This window comes from Ursus arctos, unplaced genomic scaffold (genome assembly GCF_023065955.2).
Source record: "Ursus arctos isolate Adak ecotype North America unplaced genomic scaffold, UrsArc2.0 scaffold_11, whole genome shotgun sequence".
NCBI classification, from domain to species: Eukaryota; Metazoa; Chordata; class Mammalia; order Carnivora; family Ursidae; genus Ursus; species Ursus arctos.
Genome location: NW_026622775.1, coordinates 40,724,291 through 40,745,724, shown reverse-complemented (window position 1 = coordinate 40,745,724; position 21,434 = coordinate 40,724,291). Strand labels below are relative to the sequence as shown.

Here is a 21,434-nt window from a genome sequence, read left to right as displayed (position 1 = left end):
CATTATTAGGAAAAACTAATTTCCTAAAAATATTGGGTTTTTTGGTTGAGATTTGAGTTTATGAATATCAACAGAAAATGAGATTTTCATTTCCATTTTCCATTCCCAAAATGGGTCAGAGAAATCCAGTCCCATATATGTACTACTTGGATAAATTTTTATGTAAGTCTGTCAGATATTTTCAGCCTCTTCAAATAGTCTGGAATTCCTAGAATCTGACTTTTAACTTTGTCGTTGTATATTTTGTATTGGCAATGATTTAAATCTGATCCTTCTCCTTGAATTTACTATTTTTGATCAGGTCTGTCTCAATTAACTTTATTGGCTTAAATTAAAGACACTTTCTTCTCTGTTCCTCCCAATATAACATTAAAGTTACATAATGATAATGATTTGAATTTTTATTATTCCTAATTACTAACAGAAGTGTTCACTGATGATCAGTACTAATACTATTTTAGTAATGCTGGTCATAAACTTTCTATTTGTCGATAGGCTAACTGCTTACCAACAGTCTCCTCCCTACTTTGCACATATTCTTTATGATTAGTTTTACGACCTTTGTTCTTTCATTTTTTTTCACCTTGTAAGTTGCTCTTAATATGTCATTTAACCCATTTCAATCTCTTAAAAATACGCTTGTTTGGTTGACACACAAAGGGCAATTTGCTTGGGGTCTGCATTGTTCTAGGCAATGACCCTGATTTCATGCTGTTCTATGCATAAACATCCAAGTGAAAAATGTTCTTGTTAGTGTCAGGAGAGCTAGACTTTAGATGCAATTACTAAAGCAAGATTTTAATTCTTTGAAGGAAACCTATGAATAGAAGATTTACCTTTCTACACATTGGGGTAGTATATATATTCATTTGTGTAGGTCATTGTTTTCAGCATGTTACTTTTAACCTGCTTTTCTGTGATGTTTTCATAGTTTGTTTTTTACATATATGAGCCAGTAAAATTTTGATAACCTTTATTTTCTGTAGTATATTATTTTATTTTTTGTAGAAAGCAACAAATATATTTAATGTGCTTTTTTGAAAACCCTACTTCACCTCAGATAGAAATTTTGTTATTGTGCTTATCTGAGTTGTAAAGAAGAATCACTTGACTTTTAAAAGCCACATTTAATATGTATTACATCTTGATTTATTGATTATATTTGATCATCAGAATCATCTCATGCACCTAGGCAAGTTTCCTTCCTCTCTCCCTAGAGGACTATTTCAAACCCCTTTCTTCAAATTTCTAACACCTCTTCTCCCAAGATCACTCTGATGATAATAGTGGTATTGCTTCCTACTTTAAAAAGAAAAGGAAAATAATTGAAGGAATGAGTAGGGAATTTCCAAAGACTCCCACGACTTACAAAAATCCACCTGTTTCCAACTGTTTCCACATTGAGAAATACAGTAAAAAGAAATAAGTGTGAAGTACCAATAATACCACTCTTCTTTCCCATCTTTTACAATAAATGAAGTATCCATTTTTAAACTAAAACTAGTCCTTCCAATTTTGAACTCGTTCTCATCATCCCCTTTTAATTATGAAATCACTTCACCATTTCTTCTCTTTCTCGATTACATTATCAGCTTTTTGTTTTGTACTGGATCATTCTTGTCAGTATACCGATAATACTGCTAGTTCTCCAATCTTGAAGAATAAAAAATCTTCCTTGACTCTGTTTTCCCTACCAATTACCACTCCCTTTCATTTGTTCTTTTTTTGCAGCAAACTCCTAACTTGTTAGTACCCATCATCTCTATTCTCTCTTTCTAGTCTCTTAATTAAATCTACTTTAATCAGATTTCAACTAATAAAAGTCCTGTTACTAGTGACTTCCACGTTACTGAATCCAATGGTCAGTTCTTTCTCTTCATCCTATTGATGTATCATCAACAGTTGTCATTTTTATACTTTCTCCTCCTGGGTATGCTTGCTCTACTTCAGGACTTCGAGGATGTCACTCATTCCCAGTTCTCCTTGTTAATCATCTTTGTTGGTTACTCTTTCTCTCAGAATGTTGGAGTGTCTCACAACTCAGTCATTGGAACTCTTCTCTTTCTATTTCCCCCCACACACTACAGCTTTTTTCTTAGAAATGGATTATAGAAAATAAAATGAAATACTGCTATTTTAAAATTATCTTTTAGACTTTCAGACCCCATTTCAAAACTTGCAATGAGAACTGTGGCCCTTTGGGGGATTCACTTCTAGTGGCAAGGGTTTGAAAAGTAAATAAGGCTATTTTATCTTAGAGACCATTGCGATAGAATATAATGTACTTATTCTTAGGACATGATATAAGATGGATATTGTATTTCTTTATCTCCTAAATCTTAAAGATATTTTTAAAAGGAATTTTATATGAACTTGGGCAGTGTGTTGGCATTATTTCATGTAACCTCAAACATGTCCCTATAGATATCTGCAAAGGATGAAATTTAAGAATGAGCATTATGAAAAGATTCTATATCAGATCAAATTTTAGAGTCTATAAAACATAAAAGCAAATGTGTTTGATATATAACATTTGAGACATATGACTAAAAAGTAAGCTTAAGGCACTTATAATACCACTGCCTAAATGTAGTTTATATTTTGAAATATTGTCTTCTAGTCTTTATGCAGTTTAAAAATCATGCTGTGATCATATAATTACCTGTATTTTGCCCTTAGCATAATTCAAACATCCGTGTTCTCACAATTTTTTAAAATGCACATTGTGTTTAGGGTTGCACTATATATATCCCATCTCATGGATTCCTTTGTCTTGAACATTTGAGTTTTGATTATTTTTATTTACACTTATTTTTATTTTTTGCTTTTATGGATAAAGCTGCAGTGAGCATCCTTTGCATAATTTTTTTTTCTGTTTTAGGATTACTTCCTTAGGATAGATTGCCAGAAGTGGAGTTACTGGGTCAGAGGGTATGAACTTATGAACTTTTTTCCTTTTTAAAAAAAATGAAAATAAAATTTTCTTGTTTATTTGCACTCTGGTTGATTTGTATTCATCGTGAAAAAGGAAAATCATAATGATTATATTTGGTACCTATCAGAAAACCATGTCTTAAGGCAAGGTTCTATGATCAGAGAAGTTTGGGAAATTCCTACAGTAAAAAAGCCTCTTTATCTTGGTTTATCTGAGTAGTTCCTGAACTTAACTGATCATTGAATAGTTTTTTTATGATATACTTCATAACATTTTCTGGAAGTTTTATAAAAGATATAGTTTATGGACTGATCTAAAATCGAAAATCATTTTATTGGTTAAATTATGTTTATTGGTTAAATTGGTGAAAGCAATTATAGTTTCATTTTAAATTATTTTTTAAAAGATTAAAATAAAGCTGTTTACTATGTGATTTTTGTGTATGTCTTTTTAAAGTCTCAATTTCTGCATTTTGAACTTTCTATTCCTAAAGAACATCTTAATGTCTCGATAGCATCAAATATTTTCTACAGTCTTTAGTGAAATTTGGAGTATAGACATAGAACATAAAAGTGGAGGATAATGTAGATTGTACAAACCTTTTTTTCCCCCCATTTTTCCCTACAGAATGTGAAATCCTTTGCATCTTCTGATAGTCTAGCCAAGGTCCAAGAAGTAGCAAGCTGGCTTTTGGAAATGAATCAGGAACTGCTCTCTGTGGGCAGCAAAAGACGACGAACTGGAGGTTCTCTGAGAGGTAACCCTTCCTCAAGCCAGGCAGATGAGGAACAGATGAATCGTGTGCTGGAGGAGGAGCAGCAGCAGCAGCTAAGACAAGAGGAGGAGCACACTGCAAGGAATGGCGAAGTCGTCGGAGCTGAACCTAGGCCTGGAGACCAAAATGATTCCCAGCAAGCACAGTTGGAAGAAAACAATAATCGATTCATTTCAGTAGATGAGGACTCCTCAGGAAACCAAGAAGAGCAAGAAGAAGATGAAGAACATGCTGGTGAACAAGATGAGGAGGATGAAGAGGAAGAGGAAATGGACCAGGAGAGTGATGATTTTGATCAGTCTGATGACAGTAGCAGGGAAGATGAACATACACATAGTAACAGTGTCACAAACTCCACTAGTATCGTGGACCTGCCTATTCACCAACTCTCCTCCCCGTTCTATACAAAGACAACAAAAGTGAGTATATTTAGTCTGCTGTTCCTGAGACACTTACCTGTTCATGTTAATTGTAATGAAACTTTCCTCACGGTCTTTGTTATTGCTGCAAAATTAATCTTCAGATGTGTAATAATGAAATGAACTAAGTTTTGTTTTACAGAAGGTATTAGAAATAGAAGTATTGATAATGGGACAATCCTATTACAAATAGAGGGAAGGTAATTGATCCTATTACTATGAAAAATCATTAATATCAAATTTTATTATAAATTTTATCCCTGTGACAGGGGTTAGTAGTTTGTGGGCAGTGAAGAGGGTTGAAGTGAAATACGATTTATGTGAATCAAATAGCAAAGAATCTTTTCTTATTTACAAAATGCAGGAGGTTGGGGTGGGCTGTGTATTCACAGGTAGTAGTCCAAGGCAAAAGTTACTGTCAAGTTTCTGCCACTGCTTCCCTTATTTGCAGTTTTCGTGTGCTTCCCATTCCTAGGAGACAGCTCTGTTGTATGCGCCACCTTATCTCATTCAGCTTGTGGTAGCCCAGGGAGTTAGCCATAGACATGTTTTTTGTTTTTGTTTTTGTTTTTGTTCTAAGAGAGAGAGAGGAAGTGGGTGTGTGCATGCACCCGGGTGTTGAGGGGAGGGGCAGAGGGAGAGGGAGGAAGAGAATCTTAAGCAGGTTCCATGCCCAGCGTGGAGCCTAACACTGGGGCTCATTCTCACGACTCTGAGATCATGACCTGAACTCAATCAAGAGTTGGAGGCTTAACTGACTGAGCTACCCAGGCGCCCCTTAGCCACAGACCTATTTTAAAAAGACTCCTGTCTAAACCAGAGACATCTTCTCAACTCTAGGACTTGATGATTAATCCAGTGCTGAGAAAAACAATTCTGTTGGATATAGTCCTTTGAGGCTATACCAGAGAATAAGGACTGGAATATATACTGTCACTGCTTCCCAGTATTATCTTTGCTACTAGAAGGCAGCGAGGTCCTGAAACATTGAAGTCTGAGATAGGAGGAGGAAGTGATTGGGTAACTGCGGTAAATTTGGACTTGCCCGTGCTTGTTCTTTGGGATGGCATGTGGGCTTCTTTCCTCAAAATATTCTTGGATGTTATATTACTTAAACTTATGGTTATGACAAGAGGCGGGGATTGTAGAGAAAAAGAAGCAGCGTTATTTCTCTCACTCCCCCAGTCTTTCTATTGTATTCTCACCCCCCGCCCCGCCCCATCAAATTATAGTCAAAATGAAATGATATAGTAGTGCCTGGGCTTTGCTTCAATATAATCCTGAAGGGGAGAAAAGGAAAGAGAGTATAGATTAGCCATGAGTTGCTGATTTTTGAAGCTGGGTTGCAGAGATGGGGGTGGTTCATGGGTATTTTTCTGTGTGGTTTTTAAAGTATGTTTAAAATATTCCATAATCAAAACATTTTTAAATTGTAAAGAATATGAATACACACATACACACAGACCCCAGAAAATGATAATCAGGGTTGGAAATAGGAGTTTTCTTTACATACTCTGGTCTTGTTGACTAGCTCCTAATTAAGTAAGTGCTGACTTCTCTACACTGAATTTTATTTTCTCTGTATTTTGGTCCTATTGAAATTATAGGAAATTCAATAAAACATCATGTACTTTTCGCTGCAGTTAGAATTTAGTTTAATCAATATTTTAGGCAGTGTTGCTATCTACTGGTCTATTTAAAGAGGAGAAAAAGTAAAAAGAATTATACTCAGAATGAATGAGGTATGTAGCGCAACTTCTATCCTTTCCTTCCCCCTTAGGCTTCTACATTCATAGATCTTTATGTTTGCATGCTTTTTGGTTCTTTATTTATCATTTGAAAATTAGATAAAAATCATGAGTATCCATGTAGAGTAGACTTGTAAGTTAAACAATTATTTGGGATGGAACATTTTAATTCAAATAATAGCTTATTTTATAGACATTAAAATAATGTCCATAGTAGTTTGTCCTCTTACTCTTATTTGCTTATTTTAAAATTTTACAGTGAATCATCGATTTAGCCCATAAACAATATACAAACAGAAGTAACATCATCTCCTTTAATGTAACCTGACCTGGAATAAAAAAATCTCAGACACTAGGTTTAATACTTGAATTGCTATATCATTTTTGCTTAAGGTTGTGAAACTTAAAACTCTTACTAAAACATGTTTATCCCTAATTTCCTTAGCCTGTCTGCAAGTTTAGATCTTATTTAGTTGGTTTGATCTAAGAAGAAGCTGGCTTCAATAGTGGTTTATATTCGTTTTACTATCTCTGTCTCAAGGTGTTGAAGCAGTGCTTTGAATCTCAGCCAGATGGCTCTACCACTAATAGCTACAGCCCTGCTTTGTTGGTAAACTGAGACCTTTTATAATGCAGTCCACCCAGCTTTTGTCCCCCAGATCTCTTGATCTTTCTCAGAGCCTCAAGGTAACTACCATCAACAGAGGGGGTTTATCTCTCTCTTCTTTCTGAGGGTTCAGGTTGGGGAACGGAGTTTAGTGTTTTATTGCATTATCTTATCTAAGAAAGAAGTTTAATCAAAACTAAGCCTTGTTGAACAATGCAGAGCTATCAGTAAGTTCTGCTATATTTTAAATTAAAAACAAGAAAGCCATCTAGACAAAACATATCTTTTTCCAAAAGGAAAAGTCATCAGATTGTTCTGTAGGAAAACTACGAGTACACACAGGTTTGACAGATGCTTTATCGTTTTTTTTCCCCCTTCAAGATGAAACTGTAAACAGAACTTTTAGATATGTATTATGCAGTTATATGGTTATCTCCTTAAAAACAAAGTAACAATTTTAAGTCAGTTTTTTTTTAGTGTCTCCTGAGTCATGAATGCAACTTATTGTGCTGTACATACAAGGCCACAGAAGTAGACTGAGTACTAGTGACAGCAGGGAGAGATGTATATATGTGCATAAGTGTTTATGTGTGTATGTATATGTATGTGTGCTTGTGCACACACTTGATATATTGTTTATCTTGAGGTCATTTTCCTGCACAAATATGTCAAGAAGAATATAAACTATTTGACTGCCAAGGCAACGTTGCCCTTCTACAAAGAAGTATTTCAGGTTGAAGTTGTCGCATTTTCCTTTTTCTCTATTCCTGGATCTCTTCTTTAGGATTATTCCCAGAGTACTTTATTTTCACCAACACTTTAAAGATGTCTCCTATTAGTTCATTGCTTATAAAAAAAATGTCAGTCACCGATGTATATAAATCTTTTTAATATAGTCAATAAGGAAGAGCTCTCAATTGTTTCAAAGACTTTATTTTGGAACAGCTTTAAATTCTCGATCATTATAAACATAAAACACTTCTACAGACATTACCCTAGGCCACAGTTTAAGTCTTCTTAAACTAACTTTTGAGAAGAGTAGAGGTATGAGAATCATTTAAAAATATCCCTTTTTTTCATGTTAATATGGGATTAGCCATAGTTTTACCCAACATAGCTTTCAAGTGTTATTATTATTGTTGTTATTATTACTATTATTATTTTGGCAGTTTCTTAAACATTCCCTGTGGACAGCTATACTTATTTATTGGTCATTCCTGAACATGCTATTTTTCAAATATGATATTAATGAGAAAAAACATTTTTGGTCCTTCCTTGCATTGGTCTTTTCTTTGAAAACATAATCAAAACTATCAAAACTCTTAGGACAATCTGTTTTTCCCTCTCGTCACCAAAGATTTGTTCATATGGGAGGCTATGCAATAATACGCATTAGAAATTTCAAACCATCATAATGTTAAAAGTCAAGGGTACTGGTAGTCAAGAATCGGTATTTATTAAGCCCATACTGTTTGAAAGTCCCTATGATAGATAAGTTAGTAGAAGTTACAGAGAGGCCAAATGAGTCACCCAAAAATCACACTGTAAGTGACTAGAGATTTTAATCCAGATCTGCCTAATTTCAAAAAACAAAACAAACAAAAAAAAAACCCTTTCTTTCCATGTGCTATGCTGCCCCCTATGGTAGAATTTGGCAAACAGTACTACAGAAGATTTTAAGCGGAGCTGCAAGTCTGTTTGGGTTCTAGACTCTGGAGTGTGATGGCTTTTCTAATACTATGTCACATTTTAAATAATCAGAGCTGCCTTTTAGAAAGGGTGCACAGGGCTCAGTTAAGTGCTTTTCTGTGTGGTATCTAACAAAGATTATTGGAGATACTAAGGCTCAAGGCTAAAACTGTAATGAAATGACAGTGAAATTTGAGATGGGAGAACAGATACTACTTTTTCGAGAGTACGCCAAACGTCCTTCTTAACCAGGGGTTGTGTGCTGGCTATTTCTGTAAATTTGACTAGTCTGCCTACAAATTATAAAATCCACTTGCTTCCTCAGATAGGAATGCCCATCTTTTCAGTCCTGATTCCCTCTCTACAGCCTTATCGTATTAAAAAAGATCTTGTTTTCTAAAGAGATGCCTAGCCCATACGTAACACTTCTTTTATGTTTAATATGGAGTGGCAACTCATTTTCTACTAAAATGAAAAGAAGATAAGATTATTATTAGGCCAAGCCTTCTATCCTTCTGATCTTTTCATGAAGAGAACTATGTTTGATCACCAATTTCTGCTTTTTCCATGTCTCTCTTGTTGCTTTCCATTTTTCTCATATAGTTTCATTCTTTACCTCAAATTAATTTTTTTCCCATTCCGATTCTTAGATTTCTCCTGGCAACGAAACAGCTTTTTTATCCTTTTTGAGTCAAATAAGAAATAAATGTCTATTAAAATAGACAAAAGTCTGAGGCTTTTTCTTGTATCTAGGATCTAAACAATAGAGAAATTAGGCACAAGGATCACTAGCGAATCAGGGTATCAGAATAACAGTTGTGTTTCTAGTCCACCACCCTCCAACCACTCCCTTGAACCAGAGCTCCTAGGAAACTTTGTAGGACAACGTGGCCAACGTCTGACATCTAACAGGCTCTAAATTCTACTCTGTGGTAGGTGGAGTTCTAGAGAGTGGTGGCTGCTTCAGCAGTCCCTCACCTTGTCTTGTTCTTAAGACAAAGAACTTAAGTTCGTATTCTATCAGGTGTAAACACATACAGAGACCAAAAGTGCCATGTAAGGCAGTTATCTTGAATAATATCCACTAGAAAATATAGCCCAATGAATAGAGCCATGCTTCCCACCTTTGTGAAGGAGGACACACTAGAAATATTCACTCAGCCCAGTTTAACCTAATTTTAAACATGTGGATTCACTCATATGTGGAATTTAAGAAACAGATGAATAAAGGGGAAAAGAGAGAGAGAGGGGCAAACCAAGAAACAGACTCTTAACTATAGAGAACAAACTGATGGTTACCAGAGGAGAGGTGGGTGGGTGGATGGGTGAAATAGGTGGTAGGGACAAAGAAGGACACTTGTGATGAGCACCAGATGTTGTATGGAAGTGCTGAATCACTATACTGTACACCTGAAACTAATATTACACTCTATGTTAACTAACTGAAATTTAAATTAAAACTTTAAAAAAATAAACGTGGGGAGGATAGTGGAGGTGGAGGGAGGGGAACATACTAGAGAAGATGGGTTTTCCCCAAACATGATAGAGTGTTAAGAGCTTTTCACATTTGATTCTGATTTTGCCACTTATTATATGACAATAAGTACGTAATCTCGTTGGACTGTTTCCTTATCTGTAAAATAAGACTATAATACTTCTCAGGGCTTTTGTAAGGATTAAGTAAAATAATATAAAGTAAAGCAAGTACTGTAGCGCCTGGGACCCTCAGGTAGTTTACAGATGTAGGCCTGTGACCTCATTTTGTTTATCTGTCTCCTATTCCCTTCCCTAATCTCACAGAATACACTTCATTCCCCACAGCAGATACCAATCTGTGTATTTTTTAATGACTGAACTTTAGAGTTCAGTCATCATATCACCCTCTAGTGGAAAAAAATATAAACAGAGAAATAGATAAATACTTTAAAGAGTACACTTGAGGATTGGGAACATACTATAGTAAGCTAAGCCCATCTCTAATAAAACTAAAACTGAAACCATGACCTAAATTTCCAAGGGGATGCTATTCACAGATCTTCCCAGTTGATAGGTATGTACCATTTCCTTTAATTTAGAATTTGCCAAGTTTCTCTAAACTTTGTTCTTTTAAAACATCCGTATATTTAAATGCTTTGTGAATCTTACAATTGGATACTAAGATGAATTTTTGTTTATTATCAATTTCTAATTAATTCCTGTTAGTGCAGTTTAAAAAATATTTGTTGACTTTATTTTAAACCATAAGTCTAAGTGTTAGTCATATTTAAATCTGTATCTGCCCTGCAAGTAATTAAAAATTGTTTTAATTATGGATTTTCACTCTACACCAAAAAAAGCAGTCTTCCTATAGAATGGAGAATTAAAAAAAATTTTAGTGGTGTTCCATTGGTTTTTGCCTTATGCAGATGATAAACTTCTCTGAAGTATCCACAAATAGTTATCCTCAAAATGTTCCTGATGTAAATTGTTTCATGTGTATATAATTACGATAACCTGATCTATGTTAATATTGTGTTTGTTGGTGTTGGGAAAGATGGTATGAAGAGGATAAAAGAGTATAATGGGTTCTGTTTTCACTTTGGTAGATAACTCCAAAACTGTAATTCACCCAAGCCTCAGTCCTGCATTTCCAGTGTCTCTTGGGCATTGTCATCTCAGTGATCCACTGAAAACTAAAATTACTATTTCTTTCTTCATACCAATTTTTTGTTTTCCTCCCTGGATTTTCCAGTCTCTGTTAGTATCCTGATCTTCTAGTCATTTGGTGGAAAAATGGTTTGACTTTTTCTCATCATCTAAGCCTGTGGATCTGCTGAAGAGTTTAACAGAGTTGAATACTTGGTCTTCCGTTTACTTACCCCCAGGTACTTGTAAGATCCAAATTGGAGAGTCAGTGTTTAAAAATGTTAATACCGTTTTTGCTTAGGTTTCTGTTTGTACCAGGCTATAATGCCATGTGTTTGACAATGAATAAAGCAGTATGAATGATTGGATAAATTTTTAAAAAATGGATTTTTTAGTTCCATAGAAATAAGAAACCTCAATATAAATATCTGGTGGCCTATTTCCCACTAATGAAGTCAAATCCATAAGTGGGCATTTGAAGTCTTTCGAGTCTTACCATGGTGTCTTTCTACCTGATATAATTTCCATGCCTCCACTTGCTTTTAATGATCCCTGTTTCTCTCCAGCTAGCCAGATCCTTCAAAACCCAGGTCAGATTCCATTTCTATTTTTATAGCTTCTTAAAATTAGAAAAGTCATTAAACCAGTTGTTGGTTCTTTACATTGCAGAGTTCAATTGGTATTGCCTTGTGACTTTCTGGGTAGGTTTTGTCTTAAATTGACATTTATTTCTTTTATTTTTTTGAACAATAGGAATTTGATGTATTTGCCTCCAGTGCTGATTTAGGTTGAGAGTTACAATTCACAAATTTTAATGTGAACAATTTTCATTTCACCTCTTAAGATGTACCCAGGCTAGACTATGACTTATAAATAGGCATGCCATTTAAGTTTAGATTAAAATTCAAATGTTTAATATAAAGATAGTTACACTGAGAAATGTTATAATACAAGTAGCCATTCTAGAGTAAGACTCTCCAGAGGAGAAGTTAAAATCCCAATTTAAGAACCATGTCGCTAAGATGCAGACATTAATCTATAACCATTAACAGTCATCTTTTTGAAGAAAATTTAACAGGAAAATGCTTAAAAATAAAATGTTTACTAAAAATGTAGAACTCAAAACTGTGTGTGCAATATGATCCTAATTATGAAAGAAAGATGCATTAACCTGTGTATGCATGGAAGATCAGAAGGAAACCAAATGTTAGGAATTCTCTCTGAATATGGTTGAGTTATTTCTATTATATACTTTTCAGAATTTCCCAAGCTTGCTACAGCAAGCATATATTACTATGATTTCTTAAGAAAAAATACTATCACCTGGAAACCGATTCTTATTTTCTTTAGTCTTTTTGGAAAACTTCCATAATGATGGTGCTCCAGTGGAGGATTGGACAGAGAGGATCCCTCATAAGGAAGGGCATTACATAATGATCTCTTCATGAAAATGCAACTGAATGTAGTGGAAAAGGCAATGAACTCTTTAAAAAGAGTTCTTTGTGTAACCAATTCTTCATATCTCTAGAACTCAGGTGTCACCGTGGCAATTTTCTAAGGTAACTTCCCACATTATTAGAAGAATAACAATTAGTATGATGGTATCTTTCCTTGTTTTTAGGACATTTATTTAATATGTGGTTTCTTTACAGAGTTATTTAGAGTCGCCTTGATAGCACTTTTGGCTGTCCATGAAACATGAAAATCATTCATTTCAAAATCTTTGTGTGAACAATTTCAGTCTTTTAGAATGTATTTCCACAGTGTTTTACCAGGAAGTCACCAGTGCTTTCCCTCCCCCTCCTCTATTCCCAACCCCTTATTTCTTCAAACTAAGTAATGTATATAAACTGCTTAGGTTTCCCATCCTAATTTTAAGTCTCCTGAAATAGAATCTGAATTGGAGGGAACCTTTGAGATCACCAAGTCCAAACCTGTGGCTTTATCAATAGTCTCGGGCTTAAAAATGAAGTCATCGTGAAGAAAAACTGCAGTGTGAGTTAACATATTTTTAGACAGTTCTTTGTGTTGACATCTATTACTTTTCTTTGGTCCTTGTTCTATCAAGAGCAGTGACAGCCCTTCTTATGAAAGAAGACTGCCGTCACATTCCATAATCTTTTCTCCAGTTTGAATCCCTTCAATGAGTTTTCTAGGGTCACCATCCTTGTTGCTCTTCTCTGGACAAGTTACTCTTGAAGTGCTTGTTCCGTAGTCAGTGTGGTGCTGCTGACATGCTGTAGAGCCAGACTATCAGCTGTTCTTATTCTGAACCTCATCAATACAGTTGAAAATAGCATTGATAATGATATTAATAATAATGAAAGTAAACCATTTATTGAACACTGTTTACTGTGTGTTAGGACACTGTGCTAAATTCTTTCCATATATAATCTCATTTAGTCTTAACAGTCCTGATGAGTAAGTTCTAATTTTTAACCCCATATCAGAGATGAGAAACAAGTGAATAGAGAGGTAAACTAATTCATCAATGGTCAGTCAGCTGATTTATAGTAGTGGAGCTAGAATTTGAACCCAGATCGCATTCTGGGTCCAGGTTGCACTTCTGTTAAAATTTGAAAATTCAGTGAAATAGTAATTTTGGGAGGAGGTGGGCCATTGAGTAACCCATAAAGCTACCACTCTAACATCTGTTTTCATGCTACCAGAAGTTAACCCAACTTAATTTCTGCTCCCATGGCATACTTATTATTATATCACATTATATTAAAATTGTTTGCTGCCTCCCTCCTATGTGAGTCCTTTGATTTCTTATTTATCTTGCCTAATAATATTTATCATGTGTAAGATGCCCCAATACCTAATAATTTGTCAGTAAATAATTAGTGAATAAATTTTTTACATGGATACATATTTTGTATAACAGTGGTCAGTGTATATACTGTTTTGTATTCCTATTCCTGCTTCTTGCAACATTTATTTGCAGGTTTTTGTGTAGGCAGTTTTCAACTCCTTTGGATAAATACCAACAAGAGTGATTGCTGGATCATATGGTAAGAGTATGTATAATTTTGTTAGAAACTGCCGACTGTCTTTCGAAGTGGCTGTACCATTTTGCGCTTACATCAGCAACAAGTGAGAGCTCCTGTTGTCAGCTTTTGTTGTCAGTGTTTTGATTGTGGCCATTCTAATAGGTGTGTAGTGATATCTCATTGTAGTTTTAATTTGAAATTTTGTAATGACATGATGTTCAATATCTTTTCGTATGTTTTTTGCCATCTTCTTTGAGGTGTCTGTTTAGATCTTTTTTTGCCCATCTTTTAATTGGATTGTCCATTTATTTATTGTTGAGTTTTAAGAGTTCTTCCTATATTTTGGTTAACAGGCCTCTATCATATTGTTTCTTGCAAATATTTTCTCCCAGTCAGTGGTTTGTATTCTCATTCTCTTGACATTTTCTTTCACAGAAGTTTTTAACTTTAATGAAGTCCAGGTTATCAATGATTTCTTTCATAGATTGTGCATTTATTTAGTGTTGTATCTAAAATGTCCTCACCATACCCACTGAGGCCCCATCTACATTTTCTTCTATGTTATCTTCTAGAAGTTTTCTAGTTTGTGTTTTACCTTTAGGTCTATGATCGATTTTCAGTTAATTTTTACATGTGTATGTCCAGTTGTTATGGCACCATTTGTTGAATAGTCTTTGCCCCATTGTATTGCCTTTGCTTCCGTGTCAAAGATCAGTTGAGTATACTTATGTAGGTCTGTTTCTGGGCTCTTTATTATGTTCCTTTCTTATTTGCTTGTTTCTTGGGTCCACAATGTTTTTTCCGGGTGACTTGTGGAATTCATCGTTGCATAGCTCTTTTCTGTTGAATCACAACCTTAGTGTATAGTTTGGGTAGGTAATACAAAGCAGAGTTGTGTGCTGAAAAGAACAGGAGAAAAGAAGAGCTGTCTATCTGCTCTCTCTCTCTCTCTCATTGAATAGGTGTAGTCCTTGGGCTCATCTACTAACCTCCTTGAGCCTCAGTTTCTTCACCATTAAACAGGAATGGAGTAGCTGTCCTTACTGCAAAATGTTGTATGAAAGTTTAAATGAGGTGATAAAAGTGAAATGCTTTGCAGATTATAAAAAGCTGTGCAAACATATATGATCATTTTCATTGTCTTTATTATCTTCATGTTAGGTGACATGATGGTAATCAAGGTGGGGATTTATCCAGTGTTGTTCTTTGTATATTTTTTCATATTCATTTACTGATAGGGTTCCTTTTTTTTCTAGTCAAGACATGCATCTTTGTCCTTGTGATCAGTGAGGGATTCCTTCCAACATGATAAGAGGTGAACCTAAGTGCGGATAAGTTCATTATTGCAAGTTTCAAGACCTACTTATCATGGAGCAATGCTTAAGAAAGCAAGTTTGGAAAGGAAAATGAAGATATTTTGTTCCTTTGATCTGTCTGTTCTCTTATCACTATCACACTGTCTTGATTACTGTAGCTTTTTAGTAATCTTTAAGTTGGGTGGTATCAATCTTGTTACTTTGTTCTTCTCCTTCAATATTGAGTTGGCCCTTCTGGGTCTTTGCCTTTCCATATAAATTTTAGAATCAGGGCACCTGGGTGGCTCAGTTGGTTAAGCAGCTGCCTCGGCTTGGGTCGTGATCTCAGGGTCCTGGGATCGAGCCCCACATGGGGCTCCCTACTGAGCAGGGAGCCTGCTTCTCCCTCTCCTCCCTGCTTGTGCTCTCTTTGGCTATCTCTCTCTCTTTCTCAAGTAAGTAAATAAAATCTTTAAAAAAAATTTAAGATCAGCTTGTCAATATCCACAAAATAACTTGTTGGGATTTTGATTGGGATTATATTGAATCTATAGATCAGGTTGGGAAGAACTGACATTTGGACAATATTAAGTCTTCCTATCCAAGAACATGGACCGTCTCTTTATGTAGTTGGCCCTTCTTTGGTATTTTTTATTAGAATTTTGTGGTTTCCCTCATACAGATCTTGTACATATTTTGTTTAAAAGTATTTCATTTTGGGGGGTTCTAATGTAAAAGGTAAAGTATTTTTATTTTCAAATTTGTTGATTCATTGCTGGTATATAGGAAAGTGATTGACTTTTGTATATTGCCTCGGTATCCTATATCCTTGCTGTAATTGCTTATTAGTTCCAAGAGCTTTTCTTGTTTCTGATTTTCAACATAGATTGTCATGTCATATATTAATAAAGGCAGTTTTATTTCTTCCTTCATAATCTGCATACCCTTTATTTCCTTTTCTTGTTTTACTGCAGTAACTAGGACTTCCAGTACGATGTTAAAAAATAGTAGTGTGAAAGAACAATCCTGCCTTGTTCCTGATCTCAGTAGAAAAGTTTTTTACCATTTAGTGTGGTATTAGCTGTCAGGTTTTTGTAGATGTTTGTCAAGTTGGGGAATTTTCCCTCAATTCCTAGTTTGGTGAGAGCACTTCTTTTATTCTTTTAAAGATAATTATTATATGTATAATATATACAAAATTCAAAAACTTTCTTATTTCCTTCATCTTGTTTCGACCCTGTTTTCTACCTCAGGAACAGAGGTTTACTTGATATTTCTGAGCATAGAGGAATTTAGGTTACTTTGATACCTTTGCTTAAGCTTTTTCCTCATTTTTATTTTTATGTATTTATTTTTATTTAAATTCATTTAATTAACATATAGTGTATTATTAGTTTCAAAGGTAGAGTTCAGTGATTCATCAGTCTTATGTAATACCCAGTGCTCATTACGTCACGCACCCTCCTTTATGTCCATCACCCATCTTTGTTTATATTCTGTTTCTTAATGGTTTACCGATAGCTGATTGGTACTTTAGAGGGTTATTTCCAGAGTTTCCATGCCATAGGCAACTTACCTTTCCTTGCCATTTAGAGGATTGATCTTGATGCCAAGAACAGGAACTTCACAATATCTTCCTATAGTTTGTAAAGTTTTAACTTGGAAATATTATTTGCTTAATGTTACATGAAGTGAATGATAGAGCAGGGAGTTTAATTTAGATTTTGCTTATATACCAGTTGTCCCCCCGCCATCATTTCCTCCCCCCAAACTCCAATATATAAGACAATATAAATTTAAAAAATATTTTAAAAATCTTTAATAAACTTGGGTCCATTTTGAAATTAGTGTTTCACCAGCTTTAATTTAGACAGTAATATCAATTTTAATGCCTTTTCATCAGTGATTACAATCTTAAGAATCTTATTAACAAGATTCTTTTCTGCTTATAAGTCTACTTTTTACTTTGACTCTTATCCTAAAATTTCAGTACCATCTTTGACCTCTCTTCTGGGCAACACAGTTTTCGCATTATTTCTTTGCTTTGGTTGCTATAATGAATCTCTTATCTATAAATTATGATAAAGAGAAAAGCCAGGTTGGATGAGTTATAGAAGTAGAACATAGGGAAAAGAAAATATGGTTAGAGAATATAAATTAGGTGTGTTTTAAATACCTAATTTGTAGTAATGACACTATTATTTTTGTTTCTTCTTTGAAAATTGCCTTGAATTCAATACTGTTTAGTTTTAATTGAGAAGTGCTAGGGCTTTTGTTTTTATTTTTTTTCTGCTTAGTGTTGGAATTTTTTTTTTTTAATGAGAAAACGTTCAAAAGCATTTCAGAATCCTTTAAGTGAATTCTTTAAATGTGGGTGGTAGTTCAAAAGAAGGCATAGAGAAGTAAAGCCACAAGAGATACAAGTTATTTAGGTTTTTGTAGAAGTCATACATGAGTATGTTTAGCATATTTAGTAAATCAGAGGAAGTATTTTTTACTATGAAATATCATGTAAGAATTAATTAAGAATTCATCTGTTTCTTCTTTGAACACTAGAGGGCCATATAGTACCTTATTGTTATTGATGGAACTGCTTTTAACATATTTAAATATATTTAGTAATTGCTTGCTTCTCTTCTATTTTGTGTTCTGGTACACTGTTTCTTGCTCAGAATTTGAAACTAATATTTAGAGTGGTTATGTGCATTGATACGTGAGATTATCTAGATCTGTCCTTTTTTTTTTAACCAGCAACTAGTATACTTATATACTTAATCTTCATTTTGCTATTGTAAAACAACAACAATAATAATAAAAAGTGAAGAAAGAGCAAGTGGTAGGATAAATGTATACATGTGCACACACTGTGCTTTGAGAATATAAGAATACTTTTAGGAAATTTCTCAAGTATCTGCATAGAAATACAGTAAAAACCGAAAGTCTTGTCATTGTTAACTGCTCTGGGCTTCCTCAGCATATATGTGAAAAAAGAATGATCTCTCCAAGCTGTCTTGTCCAAATTTCCTCTTGTGTGAGCATTGAAGGTAATTTTGCGTAGTGTAACCACCTCAGCATCCTGAACTAAAAGAATATTTGAACAGATGATTGTTCTTCTTCAATTTCTTTTGGTTGCTTGGAGTGAGGAAATGAAAAATGTAATCTACAGGGTCCAAATAGATAGGGTGAATCATGATTGAGCCAGTAAGATTGCTTAGGCTCTTATGTACTGCAGGGTGTGTGTGTGTGTGTGTGTGTGTGTGTGTGTGTGTGTGTGTGTGTGCATGTATGTGCATCCTCCCAAAAAAGTGTTAATATTCAGTTAAAAAAGGAAAAACATTGTGCAGGCTCCAAAAAACTGTCTTTGAGCTACATTTAACCAATAGACTACTACTGACCCTTTTTGTCTTTTTTTATTCAAGTATAATTGACATATTGATCTTTGATGCCTTATAAAGAAGTTCAATGTCTTAAGAAGAACCTTGGATAAATTTTTATTTCTCCCCTGGATACACTTTAGAGAGTACTTGTCATTATTAATTTTTATATTATGGGGGGAAAATGAGGACGTTTTCTCTCTACTATTTTTACTTTTTGTGAAGGAAGATTAGGTTGAACTGAGGGGAGACACATTGTTTATACCTAGAGGAGAGCCTGTAAGAGGATCATGTGACAGACAGGACTATACTACATTTAAAGACTTAAAAGAACCTTATTTTTTGAGTCTGTCTTCCTTAGATTTGCTGATTTTAATATCTTAAATCATTGCCTCAAATTAGTACTATAATGAAGTGATGGAACTGTGGTCTTTAGTTCTAACTTTTACTGAGGAAGTAGTCCTGTTGAATAGTGATGACCTTCTTTTCAGTTTAAAATCATTGCTATGTAAATGATTAACTGTGATAAAATTATATGTTTTTTTGTGTTTGCTGTTTTTTCTATCTATCTAGTTTTCTAAAAACGTTTATTGCTGTATTTTGACAGATTGACATGAGCTTAAGTGATTAAACACTGAGCTTGAATTCTGATCTTTTTGTTCAGGTAATGAAATTAGCTATTCATAGCATAATCCCCTTGGCAAATATTATGTGGTCAAGAGTGTAAAACAAGTAAAAAAAGAAATCAGTATCTGATTATGGTGAGAGACACCTGAACTGCTTCTTCCTTGAGAAGGAGAAATATTAGATACTATTAATGAAGACATTAAAGTATCGTCTTTTCACCATGCATCTGGACAAAACTTTGTCTTACTAGTTGAAATTTGGTTCGGGTTAGCAATTATCATTGCACTGAAAGAATTGTCATTTTCCTTCTAAGATGTATCACAATTTAAAACTAACTTTTATGGGAGTGGGAGGGAAGAAAGTGTTGCATTTACATTGCTATGCTAGATACCTACCTCCATCGTAAGGGCATTTCATTTCTAAAAGGTTAATGCAGGAGGGGCAAGTACAGAATTGAGTGTATGTGGTATTTTACAAAGGTAAAAGATTACTTTGATTCCCTCAAAAGTCAGAAGGTTTGGGAAAATCGGGTTAGTATGAATACTAGAAACATATCTAGAATATCATTCACCTGTATTAAAACTAGTTTCCATCAGTGACTCCTTGACCATACTGAAATGGTTTTCAACCAGAAACCTTTCTTAAACTCACTTCCCCATATCACAATTTATAGGCAACACAAATTTGAGAGATAATAAGAGTCAGAAAAGTAATTTAAATGCATGTAATTGACTAAACATAAGACCCAGGGATCCAGAGCATCTCTAAAGGGGGTTACTGTGGAAATTGCAATCCTGATATTGCCGTATTTTCCAATTTCTGGAAAGTCATTAGAATTCTGGAATTTTTCAGTTTTTTGTATGTTGGTGTTCAAGTTTTTCAGAAGCATTTCTGTAGGCTGGTTTGACCTATGAACCACCCATTTTCATTAGACATGATATAAGGAAGAAGAGTATGCTGTTCATCACTCATTGCATAATTAAAATAGTTTGCATCTAGTGCAGATCCATTAAGGGCATGGAGTTGTTTGGAGTAAAAGTGTAACATTTACATAGTACATTAATGCCTTAATCAGTGACCTAAGGACTTTTTTCTTAATGAATTTGATATACTGGTTTTAGGTGTTAAACTGACAAATGAATTGGCCTCATTTCAAAGAAATGTGTATCCTAACTTCCACAGGGAATTTGAGGTGGCCTATATGTAGGAGAAACACATAGAATAAAATGATCAAATGTACGTGAATTAGTACCAGGGAAAATACTGGAGTGGACTATGAAGACAAAGCCAGGAGAAAAGATACGGAATGAATTATGATTCATTCCTTCATCACACACACACACGTAACCCCTTTTCCTAATATCAAATAAAGGGAATTTCTCACATGGGCTTCATGAGTGATTGAGGAGACTGTGCCCTCAATAACACATCTGTAACAAATGCAAATACTTATGAATAGCAGTAAGTAGAGACTGTGATCTCTGTAGTCAGACTGTGTGAAGTTTTCAAATATTAACTGTTACTTCATGGCAAGTTAACCTTGGACAAACTGTTGACCTCTCTTGATCTTAAGGATGGTATTAGTATCACCAAAAATTTAGTGTTATTGAGAGGATTCAATGAGATAATATCTATAAAGTACTTAGAAAAGTGACTGACAGATAATAAGTCCTTAATAAGTATTCGTTGTTATTTTTAATAAGATTTATTTTTGTAATGTTTTAAGATCATACTAAAACTATCTTAACTAACTATTCCAGGCTACATAATGTGCTATGCAAAATACCTTTAGTTCCGAAGATACCTACTCTCTTAGATAAGTTGAAACTGTTCCACTGATTTTTCTTTAAAACACTGACTTTTAACCTAGCATCCAACTGTTTGATATTGTAAATTTTGCCACTGTCAACCATGAAGCACTTTCACATTCTGACAGGTTTTTTTCCCCCTTCTAATTAGTTGTTAATGCTTAATGCTAAACCTAGAAGGAATTTGAAAGAGAACCTAAAGTAACTTTTAGTAGTATTGGGGCTTTGAGTCCTCACGTGAAAATGTTCAGAAGAGATGGAAGTGCTAGTTCTGTAATAATACATGGGTGCTCTTGAACTGAATAGCTGGAACTAGAATAAATACAAGGGAAGATTCTCTTTAATGCTTCTATAGCAATCCTAGAATTACTGCTTACTACTACAGGAATACCTTAATTTCTCACAGTTAAGAGATGATTATAAACAAATGAAAGCAGTCATTATGAATGGCAGAAGAGCCAGGTTGAAATCACTTCTATTTAGGATGCATTTTAGATGGGGCACCTGGCTGGCTCAGTCGTTAAGCGTCTGCCTTTGGC

At 34.5% G+C, this 21,434-nt stretch overlaps 1 protein-coding gene across 4 annotated transcripts in view; it reads left to right on the top strand.

Moving 5' to 3' along the window:
- The window catches only part of FBXW7 (F-box and WD repeat domain containing 7), a 230,297-nt gene that overhangs the window by 135,549 nt on the left and 73,314 nt on the right, over positions 1-21,434 (top strand). For 3 of the 4 annotated variants that reach the window (XM_026499476.4, XM_057310121.1, XM_057310122.1), the window contains exons 2-3: positions 2,882-2,931; positions 3,563-4,129. In XM_026499476.4, the coding sequence (XP_026355261.1) occupies positions 3,632-4,129 (498 nt within the window). In that variant the 5' untranslated portion in view covers positions 2,882-2,931; positions 3,563-3,631. The remainder of the gene's footprint in view (positions 1-2,881; positions 2,932-3,562; positions 4,130-21,434) is intronic. The other variant, XM_026499477.4, reaches the window with a different exon arrangement.